Below are 22,307 nucleotides of genomic sequence, written 5' to 3'. Positions count from 1 at the left end.
ACAAATAACACTGATAAAAGCATACGAATGATAGAGAGACAAAAGGCTTACTAATTTTGCCGATATTTTCGGCCAATAGTTGGGATTTTATGGAAATAATATTTCTCAAAAACACATACACTATCATACTGAAATGTCTTCACGTGTTTCATAATGTCTACTAAAATGTATTCAAACCTGACATCCCTGGATGCGATGAACAAACTAAAACACAAACGAAAATAACAACGCACCACCGCTCAACTTATCTAGATATGTGTTGTTTTGGCGGCATTCAAAACATTTTTCAAAATAGAAATGAATTTCTTCCAAAAAGTGCCAAAAATCGTAATTATTTGCTTGGTTTGTTAATGAAATCAAAAGAATTTCTCTCCTGATACACTTTTAGGAGCTCCATGCTCACCTCAATGGATCGTTAAGTAACCACACGTTAGCCGAGCTTAAAGAGCTGAAGTATGGGGCCAGCGAAATATCCGACAGCGATGAGTATTGCTTTTATAAAATAACCAACGGGAGTAATCTTACTTTGAAAGAGTAAGTCAATTGTAGGACGTTTTGAGATTTGTGTATTTTACTTTAAAATTATTACCCTTATGTGTCTTTCATGGAAAACATCCTAAAGGAAAACATGAAGCAAAGTGAACAAAATGAGATGGAATCGACGATTCAAGTTTTACCAAGAGAATGATTCAAAGCACAGCGCACATAAAGTTCGCACAGGGTTCCATTACAGTTGCTCGAAAGTTATTGATACTTCCACAATCTCCCGGCATCAATCCCAGTTAAAAACTATGGAAGTTCACCCCTATTCTGTATTTTGATCGATTCGAAATATTTCGAACGAGTTGACAAAATTCCATTCTGTATTCCGTTCGAGTAGTTTTTGCATTTCGTTCGATCAGTTACTCTTCGAACATTAAATGGGCAAAACGTTCGAAATAAGGAACGCAAAATTACTCGAACGAAACTAACTCGAACTCGAACGAAATAACGGTTTCGAACGAAATGGAAATCCCCCGGAAATACAGAATAGGGCTGATTATCTGTGTAGGAAATTAAGAAATCATCATATTTCTAAACCTAATGATTTGAAAAACCACCTGACGAAAAAATGGATAAATATTCCTTCCGAATGCACCAAAAATTCACAGATAACGGCTAAAGACAGCTAAAGATAGTTTCAATGATCAAGGGATACCATACTAATGATAGAATGCTGAAATTTATCAACCCCTTTTAAATCGAGTTGAAATTTCATCCATATGAGTTTGAGTCAATTTTCATACATTCACACTTACATTAGCCATTCTTATGGCGGGTTTACATTAGGGAGATCTATAGCCTATAGATGGATTTATTCACGTGAAAATAGGTGTAAACGGGTGAGAATAAATATGATACACTTCTTCGAGGTATATATAACTTGAATAAATTCAGCATATGTAAACGCTTGTGGATTTCTCACTGGTGAGAAATCACTAAAGTTGGATGCAGTTCTACTTCAGGTGAATAAATTCACCGAAAATATGAATATATTCATTATAGAAGTTCACGCTAGTGTAAACGGTTGATGCGATTTCTATAAATCTCATCATATTTCTTCACATGAATATATCCCTAGTCTAAACCCACCCTTAGAGAAAAAAAGAGAATAGAGATCTACATGGTGGAGTACGATTACGAGTTTGTATCACTGTATGAGTACGAAGAATTTTCCAACATATGAAAGTCCTACAGACTATCATATCTGCAGGTCGATGATCAATCGTATGAAGATTAGGGAATTTCGGAAAAAATGAAAAATTGAGTGTCTTCATTAAAGTTTCTTAAGCATGCTAGTTACAATACAGGGTTGAATTCCTATCAAGGGCCAGGTGGAAACAAGCTATTGTAAACGACAAAAAAATGCGCTAATCTGCATAGAATATATATGAAAGAGCGGACTCACCTGATGATTCTTAACTTGTTGTCGATGATCCAACTATTCTGTTGCTGCTTTCCTAACTTTTTTTTCTTGGTATAGACACCAGCCGAAGTTCACTGCTGTGGGGGAAAACTTTCTTCCGTTCCCGCGAACCCAAAACCTGCGGGAGATAAATGAAGCCTACCGAGCATGCACCTTAACAAATTGTAACAAAATAGTATTTTTTCCGGGAATCCCGATAGTATCCATTGAATCTATCGAGACCTTCGAAGTTGGACGTGTTTTCGTCATTGAAGATAACCTGAAAAGGTTGAAGTACCAGAAATGTTTCTTGATTTGTTAGTTTTTTTTGGAGACGGTTATAAACAATCAGTATCTTTTTTATTATTGTGAGACCATTGATCCCATACATTGATGTTAAATAAACGCTACTAAAAAGTACTAAATAATTGATGTTGGAGGTGGTCCCGTAGAAGTTGGACAGAGTGTAGCTGTTTACATTGAATGAACATCCATACACGTTCAAACTTCTTCCTAATAATCCATAGATGCTTCCAAAAGTTCAAATACGCTCATGATCTCACGGACCAACCGGAAACCCTGGCATATGCCACCAGAAAAGTCATTGAAGAGTTCGCTGCCGACAACGTGGTATATCTGGAGCTGAGAACAACCCCTAAAAGCACTTCCAGCATGAGCAAGCGTGTCTATCTAGTCATTGTGCTGGAAGCTATAAGGTATATGATATACAGTAGTCGTTCGCTAACTGGTCCTGGTTTAACTGGTCTGCTTTTTAACTGGGCGAACGTAAACAATCAACGCCATATTCAAATGGAAGATTTTAAGACTGTTGTTTATCCAATTTCATGATCAACGCGAATCAAACAATTCATTGAAGTTCCCATCGATTTTATTTGATGTTTAACATGCTGGACCAGTTAAAAGGCAACTGTCGATAACTAATCTTCCCTTTTCGCCCAGTTAGTGAATGTTTACTGTAGTTGGCTAGAGGACGTTTAAGCAAGAAATAACACAAGCTGCTTCATTGCAGAAAATCGAACCAGGAGATCCCAACCATCACAGTGAAATTGATCCCATCAATCGATCGCTCGAAAGGGCTTCGCGAAGCGGAGGAAAATGTTGCTCTGGTGTTGGAACTAGCCAAAATTTACCCGGACATTATTAAAGCGATGGATTTGAGCGGAGCTCCATTTGGGACCAAATTTTCCGACTTCAGAGGATTCCTCAGCAAAGCCCAAGCCGGTGGACTGAAAATGGCCCTCCACTGTGGAGAATTCGATGACGATGGCGAGGTGCAGGAGATGTTCGAGTTCGGAACCGATCGCATCGGACACGGAACGTTCGTGAGGGGCGAGAGTCTTCAATTTGCCAAAACCAATCGAATCCCGTTCGAATGCTGTCTTACCAGCAATGTCAAGTGTAGCACCGTGCGGTCGTTTGAAGAGCATCACTTTAAGGCGCTTTGGAGCGAAGCATTCGCTGTTTGCATTTGTGTATGCGAGGTAATATGACTGACGTTGGAAAAGTGCTGATAGTTTTGCCTCTTCTAGACCGATGACTTTGGAGTGTTCGATACGAGTTTGTCGAAAGAATTGGAGATATGCTCCAATGTTTACGGACTGACTACACAGGATATTTTAAAGCTTCAAAGACAAACGATTGATTATACTTTTGCAAGCGACGACGAGAAGCAGTTCTTAGCTAGGATTTTCGACGGTTTCAGCGATTCACTAAAAGCTGATTAATTCGCAATGGTTTTCTGTTCTTTTTATTATTATCCTCTATTAGTTACATGTGTATCTTCTATGCCCTTTTTCAATTACATTTGATTCGTTAGAATCAACTAATTATCTATTCATCGTTTTGTCATTCCCAATTTGTGCTCTGATAGTTCAGTTTATCTCATTTGTACCAGAACAAAAATAAGTTTTGTTCCGGATAAGTTGTTTGCTCTAATATTTTTAATCGCCGAACGCTTGGTTTTGATTTAACTTTTGCTGCAGTTTAGAACTGCTAAACTTAGGTTGTCATTCAACTAAAAACCATGAAACTAGAACATACACTACTGAAGTTTTTTTTTTTGGGAAAACTAACTTGTATAATACTCTAAGGATAATACAATGTGTACTCGGCGGTTACGGTTTGTCTATCAGTAACGTAATTAGAGATTGTTTTTGTTGTTCTCTCATAAACAAAAATTAAATGCGTATTTATTGGAGAATTATTGTCATTTCTCATAAGTTGGAAATCATACGGAGGACTGTTAACAAGAAAGAATAGACTAGAATTCAGCTTATTTTTATATATGTTGTTTAGGTGATTCATACTGAAGTCAGGTTATCCGTGCTTGGTTGTGTAAAATATTGCTGTATTTTTACTAAATTTGTTATCGTTAATTCCTTCCATTGTATCTAGGATTGACAAACAAATGTATACACCGTCTAAGCAGAGAAATCACATTTTCTTTCCATTTCTTGTAAAGCATGTTGGATCCCGTGCGAGAGAATCCATTGTGTGTATAATTTGTTATCATGGAATAATTGATACGTGATGGAATAAACGTGATTTTGATACCATTTGCATTGAAATTTCTACTAATTCCATGGATTTGATTTTAATGAACAATTGTCAAATGATGTTGTGTCTGCAGCTTTTCTACTTAGTATTGGTACTGATACAATAAGCAGCTTAACGGGAAATCGAAAAAATTGTAAATTGATTAGTTCTGAATATCTATCCTGTACTGAGTACCGAAAAATATCACTGCATGTACACTAGATTCTTTTTTACGCAATTTTTTCGGCGCACGCGTCACTCGTAAAAAAAAGAATTAAAATTGTATTATAAAAGAAAAAAGGAAGTTACGAAACACAAGTCGTCCCAATCGGTACACAAGCAACCACATCGGGGAACAATGTTTCAAATATAGGTTGCAGCATGTTTACAGTTTGCACTCCATCTTCAATAGTCAGCAAAACTTATCAATCATGTTTACGGCTTTTCTGTATGTATAACACTAAGAAGATCCAGAAATGGGAATTGTGCCTACTCAAATCCCATTGTTGGATACCCTAACTAACGATGTTGTCGAGGACCTTCATTGATCCGAAGAACACGCATTCATCTATCACCGAACCGTTGAGTCTCCTTTATTGGGACACCAGAGCTATAACACTGTTATCAAGTTAGAAGTTTTCGGCGGTAGAGGTTAAATAAACACTAGGGTGGCAATGAAAGTATGGAAAAAAAATCAAAAAGTTACCCTATACAAAATTTTCACCTCGAAAACCTCGACCACTTTGCGCCACTCTCCCTTAAGTCCGATTGAGCTGATATTTTTCATAGGGTGTGTGGCCCGAATGCGACTTGCGGTGCGCCGAAAAAGTAACAGTTATGAGCGAAAAAGCAGCGACTCTATTAGAATTGTGTCTTACAAATATATCTTCTTAGACGCACATCTTCAAAATGTTCATTGACCGGCGTTAAGTTTAATTGAGATAAGAAATATAAATGTAGAGTAAGGATTTCTATTAGTGTAGTCAATCCTTCGAACAAGCAACAAGCAAATAAATGTTCACTCCTATTCTGCACAATAAAGTGCGATTCACATACAACATCCACGTCACGTTCACGTTCCGTCACGTCACGTTGCGTCAATTATTCTTCCTTGGAATTCCTATTGAAGCATTCACATACACCAGCAACGGCAAGTCGAAGTTCCCGTTGCCGGTGTATGTGAATGTTTGCATAAGAACTGCTTGGAAGAATAATTGACGCAACGTGACGTGGATGTTGTATGTGAATCGCACTTAAATTGGCAAAACGTTCGAAATAGGGAAAACGCAATTATGGGCCCTTTTATAGAAATAGAGCCGACAAGAATTTCACTCGTTAGCTCTATTTTACTATTATAAATACCAAACAAGTCGATAGCATCGACCGAGTGACGGATATCGATGCAACTGTCAGAATATTTCGAGTGGTTTGGTTAGCTTGTCGCATACCTTCAGAGGATTATTTTGTTTTGGTTTGCGTCTCTGATATTTTTCTTTGGAAAACATTTCAGAAACGTCTAAATATATGCAATCGCAACACATGAAATTCGAGCTCGGTAAATAATCTCTTACTCGGTTCACAAAATACGAAATTTTACTCGGCATGATAATGAAAGTGATTCTATCGGCTTCTCGATTCGATTTATATAATAGGGCCCTATAACTCGAACGAAATAATGGTTTCGAACGAAATGCAAATCCGGCGGAATGTAGAATAGGGGTGGTTATCTAGAATAGAAGAGCAAGCGGATCGTTCTCGTTATTATTCGACCGGGATTCTCGAATTACATTACAATAAATCAGTGTTCATGTCGAGTACAATGTGAATATTGTTGTACTGCATATACCTCTTACTTGCTGCGTCGGTTGTCTAGCGCATAGGACTTTACGAAAAGACTCCTCTACTGACAATTGGCGCTATCGTTTAGATTTGTCGCCAGCAAGGTTCTCGTCAAATGTTTGTATATACGCAACGAAACTTCATCACCAGGAACCTCTGGGTATGTCTCTTCTTCGTTGTTCTTGCAGGTTCCACTCGAGTGCTTCCAGATTTCATTTGCGCCCTTTTTTAAAGTGTGTCCGATTCATTTCCGATGTCCGTGTTAGAAATCCTAGTGTCTGAACTACTTGCATTTTTTGCGTTGGCTCCTCAGAGAATACAACTTTTCACAGCCGTATATTTGTACAAATTCGACATTTGAATGGAGTATTTGGGTTTTCGCAGGCAGTAAGATCTGACTTGAGCGCCAAATGGTTCGAGAGACCTGCAAAGACTCACCGAGCTTTCTTGGTTTGTGTGGGTATTTCTGGCATAGTATCACATTCTGGCGTAAACTGGATACCAAGATATTTGAAGGTTTTCACCTTCTACATCTGTTGTCCGGATACCGTAAAACTGGAGGGATGCTTCGTATTTACTTCCATTGGTTTGAGCTTTGCGATGACTTACTGTGCGACCTGCTGCCTTGGAACTTATGGAAGAGACCATCAAGTTGCTATGCAGCTCTCCGTTCAGCAAGCCGGACAACGTCGGCGACAAGGCCAAGATGGTTCAGTTGCTCCATGGTTACAGGATTTCTTGGTAATCATCGGATCGGTCTACTGTCAACAGTTCCAACAAAGGTCACATTAATCACGATGAAAAAGGTTGTTTCAAGATAAAACTACATCCCAGGAGAGATAAGATCTAAATCACACCTAATTCAGTCTAATTCAGTCACCTGATCCAAGACTGCAGTTCCTTCAATGCAGTCTTCATTCCCGGGCCACACCATCCAAAGGTTTGCTACACGATAATGAACACCATCTTTGCGGGGCTACTGTCCGGCGATCTTGCAACATATCCAGTCTTGGCAACTTTTTGGATGCTGGGTTCGCCGCAAAGTTGCGCCAGTTGACTTTCTCAGATCTGAGAACGCCTCGAATTGGTCAAACGCTTTTCCACTTGCACTAGTATGGGCCATGTGTTGTGCGCATGATCGGCTGGGACGGACCCGGCTTACTGTCGTCGGAAGTTGGGGATCACAGCAACATGATGCCGCGTCAATTGCCACATTCGATCAAATTTCCTTTCTTGGAAACCTTCATTGAGATTCCATGCATCCAGTCGGCCGGAAAAGTCGCGGTTTCCCACATATCGCTGAAGAGTTGATGCCAGATATGTGCTGATAAGGTTGGATCTGCTTTGAACATCTCAGCTTTAATTCGATTTCTGGCTTTGGACTTCATCCTTCGATTTCCAGTATCGACGGAGCCTCAAAGTTGACGCGAATGAAGCCGCACACTGCGGGTTCTGCTGATCAAGACTAGGTAAGGGCCAGCATACCCTCTGAATTCGTAGATATTCTTCTATACTTACTACCCCTGCATCAGTATGTGCAACATTAAGCGGAAAACATGCAAAACAATGTTAAGGAGATCCTAAAGGATCTCTGATCTAATGCGACAACCAGTAGAATTAACACACAGATTCAGATCATTCTGTCACATACTACAAAATGAACCTCAGACGTCACAACTCTCGGAATAGAGTGTAAAGAATTCCGTAATGGTGAGATAACAATTGTCGTCTAGCCTCATAAACCGCTCAGAAAAAGCCTGTTTGTCAAGACGATCGAAATATTTCTAGTCGATCAGAATGCAGAATCGGGGTGATCAATGTCAGTCAGTTACCATTGAACCAAGGTTTACACATCGATCCACTACCTTGAACTCATCGCCGTCGATCACTACACTAATGCCTAATCGGACCCTACCGTGCTTGACCCCGGAAGCAGGCATGTATTTCATTGAGGACGCATTTGAATCGTTTGCTTGCAAAACTGCCCGAATTGTCGTTTTAGTGAGAAAAGCGATAGCAAGTTTTTTTTATTATATTTTTTTCAATATTCAAATTTTATCTAGGAACCAATTAAATCAAAATTATTATAATCCATTGATGAAAATTTTCACATCACAGTAATCTGTAGAGGAAGAAATATAAATTTGAGCTAAACATCACAAAATTTCTCATTAATGTTATAAAAAAGGAATAAAAGTAGGGTAGCGTAAATAATATTTATGAAATCCGAAATCATATCATTCAGAGCATATAAAAAACAATATCTATTGAAAACATTCAGTCCTTTTGAATTGTTGAACAAGATTTGCTATCCCACAAACTGATTGAATAATAGTCTGTTTGCAGATTGATTTTACTCCTTTGCAAACAGAAGTCAGAAGTCAGAACTCAGTTCGTTGTATGAGAAAAAAAAGGAAAGACCTTTCGTGGCAATACCGCATTACTTCAGTTTCTTTTGCAACGTTGTGTGGTTCCAGTGTCAATGTTTCTACGATTCTTTCAATATAGATATCAGCTATATTTAAAAAATAGAACTCATAATTTCGTTGAGTTTCATTATTGAGTCTTCAACTTCAGCGGTACCTAACAATTCAACGTCGAGTAAGTTGTTTATTCATGGTTTGATACATGTATTTTAATATCCTCTTTTAACAAAAGGAACCGGATTAGAAAGATAATAAATCTATAGAACAAAGAAGTATTGAAAATCATAAGACGAAATGAAAATAGCAGCGAAAGAGATTTTCCCCTATTTTTTATTTTTTAGGTAAGTCTATTTGACGCGCTTGCGAGAAACGAAAAAAAACAGTGGGTTATATCTATGCTATAACCGCATAGGCGATGTAGGACTATCGTTGATTTAGTGATCATTTGTTTGAAGTTGAATCTGAACCCGTTCTGAATGAATAAATAAATGAATATTTGGAGGACTTCGAAAACGAGAGCGTCACGTTGGAGGCACAAGGTTATATGCATCCAATATTGGATAACAAAATATTCTACTGATGGGGAAGAATAATCTTTAGAAGCTTTCATGCTAATTGCACTTGATTAAAAAATCATAAAACCAAATTTATTTGGTCGCAGTATTAGATGGATAGAAAACATTAAAATAAACTCTTTCGCTTGAATGTTTTTTTCGATTCCCAGGGGAACTGGCAGATTATTTTTCAGCAATGAAAACATCTTTCCAGATTCTTCTCGATACTCGAAGCCCACCAGTGGTTAATGCTAACTCGATAACCACCATAATAATAACCATTGCACTTGATTGAAAAACCACAAAACCAAATGTATTTGGTTGCAGTGTTATATAGATAGAAAACATTAAAATAAACTCTTTCGCATGAATGTATTTTTCAATTCCAAGGGGAACTGGTAGATTATTTTTCAGCTACAATGGCATCTTTTCTGAATCTTCTCGATGCTGGATGGCAACCAAACGAAAATAGTGTGGTGGCTGCTCCGATGTCTCAAGCGGAACCGTTTGTGGCATCACTCTCCTCCTGATGGATTCCCTTCTGGCCTAAGGTACACAAACAGGCTCTTGGTGACACCGTTCATCAGCACTTTCATATTAAACGAAGTTAACTTCACCACAACAGCGACAACATACTCTAATCGTTATTCAATTATAACTGGAAGGATTTCCGAGCGGCGCTCGCTTATATACCGATTGGTCATTTCAATAGCCCGTTTTGAAAACAATTTTAAGGCTATTTAAACAAGTTTTTGGATGAAAAAGTAACAAGTATATAACACGTAGACATTTTATCTTTCGAATGAAGTGTTTATCTTACCATTTCGTTCGGTTGTTTAGGAGCTATTAACACTCAAAATCTGGGTCTCCGGCGTAATGCTTCCCTTTTCGAAACTTTGATTTTACACCCCGGTATAGAAATGAAAGACGTTTTTCTCAAAATTTTGACCTGGTCCTCCAATTTGTTGGTATGAGGTTCGATTATTAGACCAAAAACATTTTATTTTGAACCACTACTTCACCAATATAACAGGTTAAGCTCAAAATATAACGCTTCAAAGTTGGTGGACTTAAGAGGTTTCTCAAACAAACGAGAAATCAGTGGTATATTTGGCGGTTTTGAAGTGGTTCGATTCAATTTTATGTACTTTTAATGTTCATAATGTTCATACCAAGTAAGAATGGGGCTGTTTACAAGTTATGTTCTGCATTAAAAGAGAGATGGGTGAGAGGGGTCGGATAAGTATTATATGTTTTACTCTTAATGAAAAAGAAATACAAAAATACGTAGTGGAGGAAGATAGAGGATCTGTTGGCGTCACATATGTGATTCTTTTCCACCGCCAAGTCCTTGAAGTTTTTCGAGTGAGCAAACTGGGTGAATGAAAACTTGAAGTGAATTTTTTGAATATTTGGGGTTTTCCAGCCACTGCTTTCCAACGAAATAGTTGTTTTTTGCGTAGTTTCTGGTAGTTTGATATCGTTCGATGCGTTTACGGGAGACGACAAAATGTGTTGTATTACAAGATGAATTACAGTTCATAGCTTGGGGTTTCCGAAAGATGGTTTACCTCTCAAATCGTTTGAGTAATATCACTGCTGGAACGTCCTTTCCCTTTCTAATTTTTGCGTACCTTTCCGTTGACTCTTGCCCGTTTTAAAACTTCCGATTTGTTTTTTGTTGCCCGCCGAACACCACGCTTACATTTCGCGGTCATGTCTGGGTCTGGGTGAGCATGCTTCTTGCGACATCGGATGTAAACAATGCACGAAATTGTATATCTACACCCAGTTTTTTTTACGCGGGGGATACGTAAAAAAAACCGCGTAAAAAAACGCGTTAATTAGAAAATCCGCGTAAAAAACCGCGTTAATTGAAAATCCGCGTAAAAAAACCGCGTAGAAAAAACCATGTCACCTAATGATAGATATGAAATGGGACTATCTTTACGTAGAACGGAAGTAAAAAGTTGAGTGTAGCTCGCTTCCGAAAACCCGTAGTTTTTTTCCTGCAATTTCAATGGTTACTGATAGCTATAGTTCGGGTTTCCTCACGAATGAGGTCATCTGCTGTTGCTAGAAGATTGCTAGATGATTTTTTACGTGGGTACCGCGTAAAAAAAACCGCGTTAATTGGAAAATCCGCGTAAAAAAACCGCCCAAAAAAAACCGCGTAAAAAAACCTGGGTATATTCCAGTGTTGCACATGGTGAGAATTAGAAACATGGACTTCTGGGGTTTCTTGAACAAACGAATATTTGCAATCCCAATTTATGGGGGGTTCGTAGAACTAACTTTTTCTAAAATTTTGATAGTCGATGTAGGTACCATCAAGGACTCAAAATCTGTCAAAAAGCGAATTTCGATAAAATGGCGTTTATGGGGTTTCTCAAACAAACGTTTGGTTTATCCTCATTCTTAAGTCAGGTGTGATGTTCTGCTACCATTTAGAATCTTCTGCCAACAATGTCCACATCAACAGCAAAGCAGACGAAGGTTTGGTCAATAGTAGACCGACCTTCGATGATGCCCCTCGAACCTGTTCGTTAGTGGCGATAGACTTAGGAAGATAATTTGGAATGACATCCTGGATCGTATTTGCATGATAGTTCTTACAATCCAGTATGTCATCTTTTTTATAGATGAGGCGGAATACCCCGTCTTTCCACTCCTCCTAAAGCTGTTCCGTTTCTCCAATTCTGACAATCGCTCGATGCAGACAATTTCCGAGTTTATCTTGATAAGTTCCGCTTCGGTACCATTATTTCCAGTTGATTTGTGGATCTTCAGCTGAACCTGAATCTTCCGAAAGACTTAAGAGATTCATTTTTGATGAAAAATCCTTTTACAAATATGGTCGAATCTGAACTGTAACAGAGCTTTTGAATTTTTCTTGTCTTGGGATTAAGTTTTTAGTTCAAGACAAACACACTAAATCGAAAAGTACGCTACGTGGCGGAAAGTACGAACAACTATGTGGCTTCTATTGAAAAAATGAGAAAAATTAGTACTTGATAAAGTTGTGTTAATTTAAATGTTTTAAATTAGTAAAATTAGATAATATTTTAGAAGTAAAAAGTAAAAGTAAAAATTGGAGAAGAAGTGGATTTTCGTGGGTTTTGAAGATTCTAGTCGAAGACTTAACAGTATTTGGTATTGCAACAAAATACAAAAAAAAAGAAATTAGTTGGGCACCGAAGAACGAATTGCAGAGCGGTTCAATTTTTAGGAGAAAATTAATTAAAAAAAACTCCAGCTTTCAATTTTGTTTCTTATCAAATGAAATTCCTTTCAAAATATATGGATAGGAATAAAAAAGTGTATCACGATCACAATGAGCCAAATTAATCTCAAAAATTAAATCTTGGTGAGTGCGATGTCGGTTGCTCAGTACGCGGATATTTACACAGACACTATACTCGTTGTATCTTCAAATGAGAACGACCTAAAACGTCCTCGTCGCCAAATAGTTGCGCATCCGCTGCTATGAGAACGGTAGTAGATTGAATCCAGTCCAGGCATTCACCTAAATGACCGATATCAAAGTGGGAGGCGAATGAGCTTAGTATGATACGAGAATGCTAGCCGGATTCATAACATCTCCGAATAAATTAATTGCTAATTCAACCTATTTTTTGCAGTATGTGCATTCTCCTCCATTTACGGATCTACTATGCTAGGTGCTATTGATTTTTGGTATCTCTTTGCCTATGTGAAGGGATTTACATTTTATGTTGGAACCCTGTATGACTTTTTTCAATAACTACTCCTATTCAATACTGTTATGCTTAATGTGCCTAGTTTTGGTTATGCAACGCTACGATTACAACTCAACATGTGTGTTTGATTGGAACTAAATAAACGAACACTATCTTCTAAAGAAATAGTCTAGTAATAGTTGAAAGTTCGTTTTCCGTATGTTTTGAAAGTAAAGCTAAGTAGTAGCAGCAGTTTGATGAAATCACAGACAGTTGGGTTTAAATGCTTACGGTAGTATCGATAATATGAACAATTGTGTGTCCAATACGCATGCGAAAAACACAAATAAAAAATACACGATAAGACGAAATAATCTTATTTCGCATGATTCGAAGCGTGTTGATGAAATTAACAAGTGGCGTGCTTAAATTTAGGCTCCACATCATTGGTGCGCTTTTTTGCTGGTCCTATTATCATGTGAGTTAGATTCTCGTTCCGGCCGATTCAAGATATTTCATATTTAAATTCCTTAGCCAACTATTCAACAACTCATCGTCATAAACGTATCCTAAAACAGCTTTGAAATCTCGGTAACAACATTACCATTACTTGGTCGAATGCTTTTGACATCTAATCTTCTCTAAGACGACATTCATCGGACTTGGAACACAACGGTTCTATTATGTTTGAATCAATTCCTCTACCATTTGAGGAATCAGTATTAACCTAGAAAACAGTTTCTGAACATTTCGATGGTTGCACGAGAGACACTGAACTGCTGACCTTCTCCGGTCAGCTGTATGTTATCCAAGCATGTGTGTGGTGGTCTGAAATCGTAATTCGCGTATGTTACCCTGGAATAAGTACCCTTTTAGTTATTGTTGTTTCCATTCGTATTGCGACGCCTTCGGAACACCAGCGCGAATATCGAACGCAGCCGCCACCAGCGGCTACGTCGTCGCGAGTGTATTTTCTCGGAACTTGAACCACTATTAAGCGCCTGAAAGCAACCAAACGAAAATTAGCCGACCATGAATCTTAAAATGTGTTGAATTCATACACGCTGTTCTTCCTTCCTTCGTATTTCACGAACTAGTGAGAAAAACGCTTCATCAATGTAGTGGCGTAACGCGGCGGATGTTTCGTAAAACGGACACCCAAACTGTTTGGCCAGTGTTCTGCCCTCCTCAGTCGAGACCTACGGGAAGAAAATTATACGCTGAGTGGTGAACTTGGTGCGGAAACGCATATGTACCTTTCGTTGGGACTGCAAATCCAGCTTGTTGGCAACCAGCACCAGCGGAATATCCTCCGTGAGTCGAACACGTGCAATCAGCTTCCGGTATTCGGATGCCTCCTGGAAACTATGTCGATCGGTGACCGAGTAGCAAATGATGAAGCCTTCCCCGCAGCGCATGTACTGATCACGCATGGCAGTGAACTCGACTTGGCCCGCGGTATCCAGAATGTCCAGCAAAGCTGCCTCGCCATCAATGACAGCCTGCTGCTGGTACGAGTCCTCGATCGTTGGATCGTGGTAGTCGAGAAAGCTGTGGCTCACGAACTGCAGCGTAACGGCTGCAATGGTGTGTTTAAAAACATACGAAAAATTAGTTTTAAGGTTCACCAGCATGTTTGAAAAATTGAAATACAATATTGTTGCAATTGTTCAAATCATATTATTATTTCATTATTATTTTCGCGAAACCATTATCCACAATATATCTGAAACAGCGAAATTTACCAAAGAAAACATTGAATGACGCTTGGGAGTAGCAAACCATTCTCATAGGCTCATAATGCAAATTTTGGTGATTCAAATGTTAAATAATCGAACGATGCCGCCCACGTTCCCATGGAAAGGGAAGGAATGTTAATATAATACTCACGGTCAGAGGGGTCTCCTCTATAGCGCAATCAGTGTTGCCACACTATCTAGAGGCGAATGAACTGAAAAGTTTAAACCCTCTTAAAGCCAAAAAGAAGAAGAAGTGTTGCCACACGTACAAATTTATCTGGAAAGGTACAGATTTTTTCGATTTTATGGTATAGATTCTATACGGTAAAAATTTTGTACGGTACAAATTACAGATTTTTACAGTGTTAAATTAATAACACGTGGAGTTGGTAAAACAGATGATGCAGATATTTGATTTCGATGATTGGACCCCCCAGGGCTGCTGCAACGTAAATCCCAAAAACATTCCCGGGTGTCCCACATCAAATTGCAACACGAAAAAAACCATGTAGAAAACTACCTAGTTGACCGATCCTTTTACAGCTTTCAGACAATAAAATTAACCTATTAGAAAGTTTTTGGTATATTTATTTCATTCAACTTCAATACGGTGCGAAAGTGGACCCGTTGGCTTCGTACCACTCCAGGACATCCTTTGAATAGTGGCACGAAGCTAGATTCGGCCAGAAGATCGTAGGACCCTCGTGTTGCTTCAACAGAGGAAGCAGACGCTTCTGTAGACACCCCTTGAGGTAGATCTGGTCATTTACAGTCCCGGTAGTCAGGAGCAGCGCACTCCGTTTGCCACATAAGCAGATCGCTTGCCAAATTATGTATTTCTTGGCCAATTTTGAAAGTTTCTGCTTCGTTACTTCCTCCGGAACATCAAACTTGTGCTGGCAGTGAAGAACATTAGCCCCGGAAGCTGCCATCCTTGACGTAAGTCTCATCATCCATGGTGAGACAATAAGAGTACGTCAGTATCTGGGTGAACAGTTTCCAGGCCCAAGATTTTCTCATCGTATTTTGCCGTTCGTCACGATTTGGAGCTTTCCTGCACTTCTTTGTACGTATGCAGTCCCTTCCGGTCCTTGGCTCTCTGAACGAAAGACTTGGACAAATTCAACTTTTTGGCTACATCGAAGCATTGGGATTCCGCTTAAACGCTTTCACGAACATCCATTCAGACCGCATTTCTCATTCCGTTCGATGCTCAGAGCTTCGTAGTAACGTTTAATCCCACGACTCACCGTTGACTGCATGATTCCGAGTTGTTTTCCGATGTTCCGATGAGAGAATTGACTATTTTCCAGGTGCTTGCACAAAATCTATTCTCGACGTTGCTTTTCGGGGTTTTTCGCCATTTTTTCAAGTTTTCGAAAAACTAACAGCGATAAAAATACAGTATAATCAACACACTCTCAACTACATCTACCCAAATTTTCAAGATAAAATACCCAATGAGTAATTTTCTACAGCTTTTTTCCGTGATGCAATTTTATGTGGGACCCTCTTTATAACAAGCATCAAAGAAGTATTAGAAAGCGTTTACAGGTTTTTATGATGGGGAATGAATACCGTACCTAAATATAAAATTGCCCCATAAAGAAATATCCATTGAAATAAAATTGTTACCTGAAAAGAAGTTAGAGTTCGCTGGCGTTTCAATATTCTTACTATGCATGAATATTCGGCAACTGTCGAATGATTTTTTTTCTGCTTATAACAAAAAGAAATCTTAACATATATGTCAACAAACTATCGATACGATTATCACAATCTGAATTCTAATTCATTTGATCAAACAGCATAGGACAACTCGAAACTGTTTTTACGTGTGGCGCAAAAAATAAATAAATAAAGAAGGATGATGCCTGTTCACGCAACGCGTAGTTAATGGACGAGCCAGACTACTGGAATAGGTCTAGATACCATACTCTTTCTAACGTATCATTCTTCTCAGCCCATCGCAGTATCCGGTTGTGATCTGCTGATCTTTATCAAAGGCTCACGAACATTTTTCTATTGTGTTACCCACTCATCTACCCGCTTTGCGATATAAAACCGATAGGAATAGGCAAATCGGTCTTAGTCTACATTGAAAGGTCAAATATACAACAGTTTTCATCACTCCGAATATCGTTACATTATACTCGAAGGAGAATAAAGTTGTTTCGTTCCAATCTCCAAATCAAAAGCACTGATTCCCAAAGTCCGAAAGGTGATCGCGGTAACAATGCCCAAGAGACTACCGCATTGTTATCATAGAACTAGAAATGGTATTCCTCAAGGCCGAGTTGTTTAGTTCAGTTATAGTTATTCAAATTAGTCTTTTTCAAGGCTAGAGGCGAATGAACTGAGAAAGCTTAAGCTTCTTTAATTCAAAACAACACAACTACACCAATAAATCCAAACACACTCCTGAATTCATAGAAGTTTCCTACAGCCAAAAAATAAATAATTATGAATAATTTATTCATAAAATAGATTCTTAGAATGTATCGTAATTTCTTAAATAGCTCTTCAGTCAAAAGTTATAGCGGCCCTGAAAAGGACCGATGGGTTTGCGTTGTTTTGTAGACGCAGCTGAAGATGGTTGATTCATGAATCATTCTTGTTTTCGCGAGAACAATATATGCACTCAGAACAATAAACGTTACACACTCAGTATGCATCGCGACATTTTCCTCGTTCTATAGGCGGTGCGGTTCCAGACGATTATCTGTTTGTCCCCCAATACCGTTATTATACCGACGTTGTACCAACGACGTACGAGCTATTTATTATTTTTTTCTCTTCTGCTTTGATTCTGCTCTACACTATGCTTGCTTCTTGCATATTCTGAAGATGCATTCTGTGGCGAAACAATTGTTCAACACATTAGCAATATAGAAACTGAGATTGGCCAGTGCGAACACGATATTTAGAGAACTTTCACTGACAGCCAACGACATGCATCGACAAATCTTGAATGAGATGTTCTTTCAAGGTACTCATATTTAAATAATTTTTGTGATTTTAATAATTTGATTTCTAATCAATTTGAATTTTTTTATAGTTGAAAGGGTAGTTGAAAGATTGATACAATGATTGAACATTATTGAATGAGAGAAAACAACTCAGTGTACAATGTGATTTTTTAATTATACCGTCTTGGTTCGGAAATATGAGGCGATTTGCTTTGGGGGTCCAAGTTACCCCCACTTGCCCCACGGATTCAATATTTATGTGATATGAAAATACAGAGCTACTCTTCACCAGACGGCATGCAAATCAATGCGGTGTTCCACCGACCATACTCTGCGAAAATGGATGTGTGACTGTGACGATGTTTTTTCTGAGTACAATCCAAACAAGAATAAGCTTCGAAATCGACTCAGCAACGACACAACGAACGCAATTTTTAGATGAACATTTACAGCAAATGTAGTATTTATAGTAAATAAATACAAATATGAAGCTAGTAAGTAAATGTAATATTTTGTGGAAAATAAATAATATTTTTTCCATTTTAATAAAACCGATTTTTTTTATAACTAATATTTTTTATGGTACAGATTTTTGGAAGAAGTACAGATGAAAAAGATTTTTACCCCCTCCGCTGACTGACAATAAATGACGTGACTAATCGTATGACGAAATTTCTCATGTCTCGCTTCAAAGAAATACAGTGAAACACCTCTGGCATCACTGGCCAATAAACGTAGCTGCACATCTGACACCACCCTTTTACCACCCACTTTACTACACAATAAAAACAGCTATCAACAGTTACGACAATCGCGTATTTTCGAATTGTTTTTTTTCGTCATTCTTTGCAAACCATCATAAATCTCCCAAACGATATTGGGCTCTCTCCAATTTAGATAAATAGCGATAAGAGAGACCCGATTGGGTGTTCCGAAACACCCAATCCGCCCACGCACCCACACCGGAGAAATGACTCCTACCTGATTTTCCAACGCCACCATCGCCCAGTATCACGATTTTGTACACGCGGAGCCCGCTACGAGTGGTCAGCGGATTGGTTTGTTGCTTGGACGTCTCCGCATTATCGATCTTGGCCGGATTGTATTCGACCGACTGGGCTCGGTTCTTTTTCCGAGCCGTGCATCCGGAGAAATCACCAGCCATTTTACTGCTTCGATTTGTCGTAGTTGGTCCTCTATAAGAGCACTATTGAATTACGGTGGCAAGGTGTAGAAGCCCCAAGGATTCTCCAGATAAATGCGGTCGTTGGTTCTATTCTCTAGAAAACAAATAACCTATAGACAACACTACGTATCACATTCCCGTAACCACTAGTTCACTAATTAGGAATAAGATGAGGAGACTGCTTCGACATCGACAACATATTGCTTGTTCGGGTACGAAAAACTCCTTCGCACCTTCTGTTTGTCACATTAAAACTCCCCCGATCGAACATGTATACATAATCTCATGCTCAATCTGCAGGGATGCCGGGAAACTAACAAAATCAATTAACTGTTTTAGCTAATCTCAAATAAACTCAAATGATGATTCGCAATAAAACAAAATCATCAATCCAATAAAATTTGAAAAATGTGAAATAAAATTGAACATTTTCCCTTATTAAGAAAATTTTTCGCGCTGGCATCTTTGCCCCCAGATCTTGAAGACCATACGATGATTTCCCAATTGTAGTAGAAACTTAATGCACACCCTCCCTGGAATTAACACAGAGACTGCACCGCGCGAATGCGCATGAGCCAACTCTGGAGTGGCGACTGATAAAAAAAACATAAACAAAACATCAACAAGCAAACACATCGGTATTGCAGTCTAGTGTTTCAGCATCGTCGCTTCATGTGGGAAGTGACGCGCAGGGTCGATTGAATCAAGACGGGTCTATGGTACTAGGTGAGGCCGTTTCGTCACTAAGTTGGTTAGGGGAGCGGTATATGAAAACAGTACGGAAGAAAGCAGAAGGGGAATTATTTGCTTGAAGCAGGAAAGAGACAGACTGATCAGGAGCGAGCTTCGGCACTAGCGTATAGTGTTTTGTTTACAAACAAAACACAGTAGACTTCCAAGATGGCTGAAGAGTGGTTTTAGCAAGTTGACCCACCTTAGGATATACTTCTAGGCGCCTTGGATTGAATGAGTTTAGGGGGTTGCCAAATGTACACTGAGAGGAAAATTTAGTAAATATGACGAATTTTTTGGTACATGTTACCAATTCTCTAGTCATTTTCTACCCTACTAATCATTGGTACATGTTACAAAAAAAGAATGGTAGGCACATATGTCAAACAAACTACAAATTGTTGGTCCAACATTGGTGCAATAACAGTGAAAATTTTGCTTCATATTTGTTAGAGGTAATCATCAGGGATAATGACAATATTTTTTAATAATTATTTTTAATTTAAAAAATTGTATTCGATTGCGTTTAATTCTACATACTTAGAATACATTATACTAATAACTTATTCTATAAACAACATCAATAATTCTCGTTGGAATCATTCTATAAACTGCGTACAAGAGGCAAATTTTAATCGCAGCCTCAACCACCTCAATTTGATGAGCATTTCCAAAGCAAGTTCCCGTTCCTCTTCCTGCTGCATCGCTCTGATTTGCATTAGCTGATTAGCAGCTGATTAGCAGAGTGACGGTAGAATTAGCACGTTTCATCCGTATTTTGTTCTCTCGTGTCCCTATGAAGAAAAGAAATACATATATTGATGATATTAAATATGCAATAAATTATGTATGTTCACCTGAAGTTTTTTACGGTCGATGATGTGTTGTAGAAAGATTCCAATCTTAGCGATAAACTCGCCGTTACCTTCAAACCCATAGCTTGGATGGTTTTTGGTAAACAAATATTACGAGTCTGGGATCATGCCAGCTGTAAAGACAAGGAAAAAGGTCAATAGTGTTGTAATGTATAAAATATAACTGATGTTTATCCTTGGCGGGAATATGAAAATAGTTTCCCGACCGAGGTGACTGATGTAATGATGTAAAAAAAACGAATACTTATCTCCGATTTGTTTATGATGAATGATTGTACTGCATATAATTTTAAGGCTAACTAAAAAAGAAAAAAATGGTATTAGGTCAATTATGTTAATATGGATCAAAATTTCTTGTGATATTTTCCCCGCTGGAAATATGAAAACAAATTCTCGGGGGAGTTGAATGCATAATTGAATTCAATAAAAACAAAGTGCTTACCTCCAAATCGCTTCGTCTCCAAAAAACAAAAGACAAAGTGCGCACATCACAGTTGTTAGGTATGACAATAAAAACAAACTTACTAATGGTATGAAGTAAAATATACGAATTCCTGGTAGGAACATTCATTGCGTCTGACATCTTTTTTACGCAATTCTAGTAATATTTACAAAAAATGTGTATATTTTACCAATGTTTTTGCTACTAAAGATTTGGTAGCTGCTTTTACTAAACTATTTCTCCAGTGTATAGAGATTTTTTCATTGATCACTGATGGAAATTCCAGAGGTTAGACATCAATTGAATATAGGCTACCCAAAATCAAAATCAATATGGCGTCATTCGTTTATCAACATATCATTTACGAGGATTGAAATCGAAAAATGCGCTGCTTTATTCTAACTGCATGCGATTTTCATATTTCAGTTTCACATGGAGGTGTTCACATTTAACATGGAGTTTAAAGTTAGCCACTATTCGACTATATAACCGGACCGAGTTATAAACAACAGTAATTGATAGAACCAAAATGTCAGTGAACCGCAGCAATATTGGGTACACTGGCAATATAAGCGATTTGACGTTTTAGTCGTACCCCTGGGAAATTCATGAGCATTTCGTCTGATACTTGATCGCTATACACATTTGAGGCCATTATGTATGGAACTCGATTTCTTTTGCACTCAATTTTCGACGATTTTCAGGCATAAATCGGTCGATACTGCTGCAGTTTTACTTTCGATATTCGTACGAAGTTCATCAATCGTGGCTAGCTTGTTGGAATAGACCATAGACTCGACGTAGCCCCACATGAAATAGTCTAATGGCGGGTTTACATTAGGGAGATCTATAGCTATAGATGGATTTATTCACGTGAAAATAGGTGTAAACGGGTGAGAATAAATATGATACACTTATTCGAGGTATATATAACTTGAATAAATTCAGCATATGTAAACGCTTGTGAATTTCTCACTGGTGAGAAATCACTAAAGTTGGATGCAGTTCTACTTTAGGTGAATAAATTCACCGAAAATATGAATACATTCATTATAGAAGTTCACGCTAGTGTAAACGGTTGATGCGATTTCTATAAATCTCATCATATTTCTTCACATGAATATATCACTAGTCTCAACCCACCCTAAGGCGTGAAATCGCACGACCGAGGGAGTCAATTGACTAGACCATTTCGTGAGATAACACGCTCACCAAACTTGATTTTCAACAAATAGATAGTTAAATTCGCTGTGTGGCTTGTGGCGCCGTTCTGTTGAAACCACATATTGTCCAAGTCCATATCTTCCAATTCGGGCCAAAAATATTCGGTTATCATTGAGCGGTAG

General features: G+C 38.3%; 2 protein-coding genes across 3 annotated transcripts; one reads left to right on the top strand and one right to left on the bottom strand.

The window, feature by feature from the left end:
* Positions 1–242: 242 nt before the first annotated feature.
* On the top strand, positions 243–3,799 carry LOC129765517 (adenosine deaminase-like protein). The gene is made up of 5 exons (XM_055765915.1): positions 243–327; positions 389–534; positions 2,473–2,661; positions 2,976–3,438; positions 3,496–3,799. The coding sequence occupies exons 1-5, from the start codon at positions 298–300 to the stop codon at positions 3,688–3,690; spliced, it is 1,023 nt and encodes a 340-aa protein (XP_055621890.1). The 5' UTR covers positions 243–297; the 3' UTR covers positions 3,691–3,799.
* On the bottom strand, positions 3,695–19,481 carry LOC129765518 (GTP-binding protein Rit2). Of its 2 annotated transcripts, none has more exons than XM_055765918.1 (5): positions 19,441–19,481; positions 18,708–19,006; positions 14,275–14,597; positions 14,080–14,217; positions 3,695–14,019 (listed from the first exon to the last, which is right to left on the bottom strand). In XM_055765918.1, the coding sequence occupies exons 2-5, from the start codon at positions 18,889–18,891 to the stop codon at positions 13,891–13,893; spliced, it is 774 nt and encodes a 257-aa protein (XP_055621893.1). In that variant the 5' UTR covers positions 18,892–19,006; positions 19,441–19,481; the 3' UTR covers positions 3,695–13,890. The 2 variants fall into 2 exon arrangements, with proteins under 2 accessions (XP_055621893.1, XP_055621891.1); XM_055765916.1 differs by lacking the exon at positions 19,441–19,481 and adding an exon at positions 19,068–19,394.
* Between the last annotated feature and the right edge of the window lie 2,826 nt (positions 19,482–22,307).

This window comes from Toxorhynchites rutilus, chromosome 2, assembly GCF_029784135.1.
Source record: "Toxorhynchites rutilus septentrionalis strain SRP chromosome 2, ASM2978413v1, whole genome shotgun sequence".
NCBI lineage: Eukaryota > Metazoa > Arthropoda > Insecta > Diptera > Culicidae > Toxorhynchites > Toxorhynchites rutilus.
This window is presented reverse-complemented; position numbering and strand designations above follow the sequence as displayed.

Coding starts and splice junctions, on each gene's coding strand:
- LOC129765517 (XM_055765915.1), top strand. CDS start 298: ATGAATTTCTTCCAAAAAGTGCCAAAAATC. Junction 328..388: donor TCCAAAAAGTGCCAAAAATC/GTAATTATTTGC, acceptor ATACACTTTTAG/GAGCTCCATGCTCACCTCAA. Junction 2,662..2,975: donor ATTGTGCTGGAAGCTATAAG/GTATATGATATA, acceptor GCTTCATTGCAG/AAAATCGAACCAGGAGATCC.
- LOC129765518 (XM_055765918.1), bottom strand. CDS start 18,891: ATGGCTGGTGATTTCTCCGGATGCACGGCTCGGAAAAAGAACCGAGCC. Junction 14,598..18,707: donor TGGTGGCGTTGGAAAATCAG/GTAGGAGTCATT, acceptor ACACCATTGCAG/CCGTTACGCTGCAGTTCGTG. Junction 14,218..14,274: donor ATTTGCAGTCCCAACGAAAG/GTACATATGCGT, acceptor TTCTTCCCGTAG/GTCTCGACTGAGGAGGGCAG.